Source organism: Dipodomys ordii, unplaced genomic scaffold (assembly GCF_000151885.1).
Source record: "Dipodomys ordii isolate 6190 unplaced genomic scaffold, Dord_2.0 Scaffold53, whole genome shotgun sequence".
Taxonomy (NCBI): domain Eukaryota; kingdom Metazoa; phylum Chordata; class Mammalia; order Rodentia; family Heteromyidae; genus Dipodomys; species Dipodomys ordii.
This window is the reverse complement of record NW_012267269.1, coordinates 5,154,022-5,156,662: the sequence shown is the minus strand read 5'-3', so window position 1 is coordinate 5,156,662 and position 2,641 is coordinate 5,154,022. Positions and strand designations below refer to the sequence as shown.

The following is a 2,641-nucleotide window of genomic DNA, read 5'->3' as shown; positions in this document are numbered from 1 at the left end:
GCTGGGAAGGTGGCTCAGTGGTAGAGCGCTTGCCTTGCATGCCTGAGGCCCTGGGTTCGATTCCTCAGCACCACATAAGCAAAAAAGAAAAAAAAGAACTTCTTGAGGCTCCATGCCACCCAATATCTGGGCATGGTGGTGCACATTTGTCATCTGCACATGCAGATAAGCATAAGTGAATAGTTTATGCCATCCTCATAATAAAGCAAGACCCTACCCCAAAAATAAGTACACAAGTTGGTACCAGTGGCTCAAGCTTGCAATCCTAGCTACTCAGAAGGTTGAGTCCAAGTAGACAAATCTATCAAACTCTTACTCCAACTACAAGCAAAATGCTGGAACTGAAGTGTAGTTCAAATGGCAGAGAATGAGTGTGAGGCCTTTTTAGTTCAAGTCCCAGTACCAGTCTATATGTGTCTGTATGTGCATATTCCTGCTCAACACACACACACACACACACACACGCACACGCACGCACGCACACACACACACACACACACACACACACCCCACACAGAAAATACCAATACAAAAAATGAGGCAGTTCAAGAAATAGAATGCCTACCTAGCAAGCATGAGGCCCTAATTTTAAACTTATCTTTTGGCTATGGACATAAAATTGAGTGTGAGGCCTTTTTAGTTCAAGTCCCAGTACCAGTCTATATGTGTGTGTATGTGCATATTCCTGCTACACACACACACACACACACACCACAGAAAATACCAATACAAAAAATGAGGCAGTTCAAGAAATAGAATACCTACCTAGCAAGCATGAGGCCCTAATTTTAAACTTATCTTTTGGCTATGGACATAAAATTGAGTGGTAGAATACTCTCCAAGCAAGTGAGTCCTAGACTTTATCCCTAGCATTGCATTGTGGGGGAAAAAATTTACAACAGTAACTGAGTTTGTAATACTTGCCTCGTCTAGTGGATCCACATCTGTTTTCCTCATCTTAATAAGTACATCATATGCCTGTTGAAGTGCTCTGACCTTTGGATGAGAAACTCTAACATAGGCTGGGAGACAAATAAACCATAAACTGTAACAATGACTAAACAGACATTTGGCCCATTGTGGTGGATTTGTGTAACATCTCTTCGCCAATTTATGAGCTGACTTTATCTCCTAGAAAGAGAGTAAAATATGTGATTACCTACATTAGAGTGGGAAAGAAAGAAGGAAATGACAAAGTTTTCAGGCAAAATTGGCCCTAAAAAAAAAATCAAGCATTTCATAGTTTAACTTTTGTGAATGGATTCTAACACTGTCATGTGGTTCCCTGAACATTCATTTACAGTAATACTTTTTACTACTCTATAGACATTCATTGGCTAGAAATTACTTAAAAAGCAAAAACCATTCATAATACAGAAAAAAGGTGCATGTGTTTCATAGATAAGATTGTAACCAAAACTATACAACCCAGACTTAATCATTTATAATTCCAGAGTTCTTCTATTCCAATCTTAATAAACAATAGTCTTATTCTTCTTCCTGCTAAAGTTGAAACTCCTCTAAGCTGTTTCCTGCCAACCTTCTCCCTATACCAAGTCTAACACTTGAAAGGCTGAGAAAAGAAGACAGCAAATTCAAGACCAACCAGGGCTAAACAGATGAGTCCAATGCCAGTCTGAGCTCAAAAACAAAAACAAAGACAATCCAGATGATGGGCTGGGAAGGTGGCTCAGTGGTAAAGCGCTTGCCTGGCATGCATGAAGCTCTGGGTTTGATTCCTCAGCACCACATAAGCAGAAAAAGCCAGAAGTGGCGCTGTGGCTCGAGTGGTAGAGCACTAGCCTTGAGCTGAAGAGGTAAGGTACAGTGCCCAGGCCCAGAGTTCAGGCCCCATGACCAGCCAAAAAAAAAAAAAAATCCAGATGAGCAAGGTGGGACATGCCTGGTCTAACTACTCAGGAGACTGAAATAAGAGGATCATGAGTTCAAAGTCAGTCAGGACAGCTCTGGTACTTGCATGAATGTATTTGCTGTATATATAGTACTTACATGCATGAAGCCCTGGGTTCAGTATCTAGCACTGAAAAAAAAAAGTGCAAATACTAATTCTTTTGCAAGCAACATAGCCATAAAAGATGATAATAGGTCTTCTAGTAGTTTGACTGGCATATTTTTAGTTTCTGTTTTCATTTTCTTAGGTGGAAGAAAGATAAGTTAAAATCATCTGCTGAAGTAGCAGTATTGTGCAAAGTGGTACAGTACTACGCTTGAGTAAAAGAGCAAAGGGAAAGCATCCAGGCCCTGAGTTCAAGCCCTACGATAGGCAAAGAGAAAGTTCTTTGCCTGGCACGGGTGACTCACACCTGTCTGTAATCCTAGCTACTTAGGAGGCCAAGACCTTAAGATTGTGGTTGAGAGCTAATAAGGGAAGGAAAGTCCATGAGATTCTTATCGCCAATTAACCCCCAGAAAACAGGAAGTGGTACTATGACTCAAAGTGGTAGAGCACCAGCCTTGAGTAAAAAGCTAAGTGCCCAGGCCCTGAGTTCAAGCCCCACGACTGAAGAAAAAAAAAAAATCATTTGCTGATGATTTGTTAACCTATATACTCCCAGAAACTACAGAGCCTTGCAGATATGTCAGAATGGCATATCTGCACTGTTCTTTTTTTTTTTTTTTT

The 2,641-nt window shown here is 40.7% G+C and overlaps 1 protein-coding gene across 1 annotated transcript in view; it reads right to left on the bottom strand.

Annotated features, from left to right (window-relative positions):
- Dennd4c (DENN/MADD domain containing 4C) overlaps positions 1–2,641 on the bottom strand; it is a 105,505-nt gene that overhangs the window by 47,472 nt on the left and 55,392 nt on the right. Inside the window, exons 14-15 of the mRNA XM_013020762.1 lie at positions 1,564–1,573; positions 925–1,131 (exon numbers count right to left, since the gene is read on the bottom strand). Coding sequence (XP_012876216.1) covers positions 925–1,131; positions 1,564–1,573 — 217 coding nt within the window. The remainder of the gene's footprint in view (positions 1–924; positions 1,132–1,563; positions 1,574–2,641) is intronic.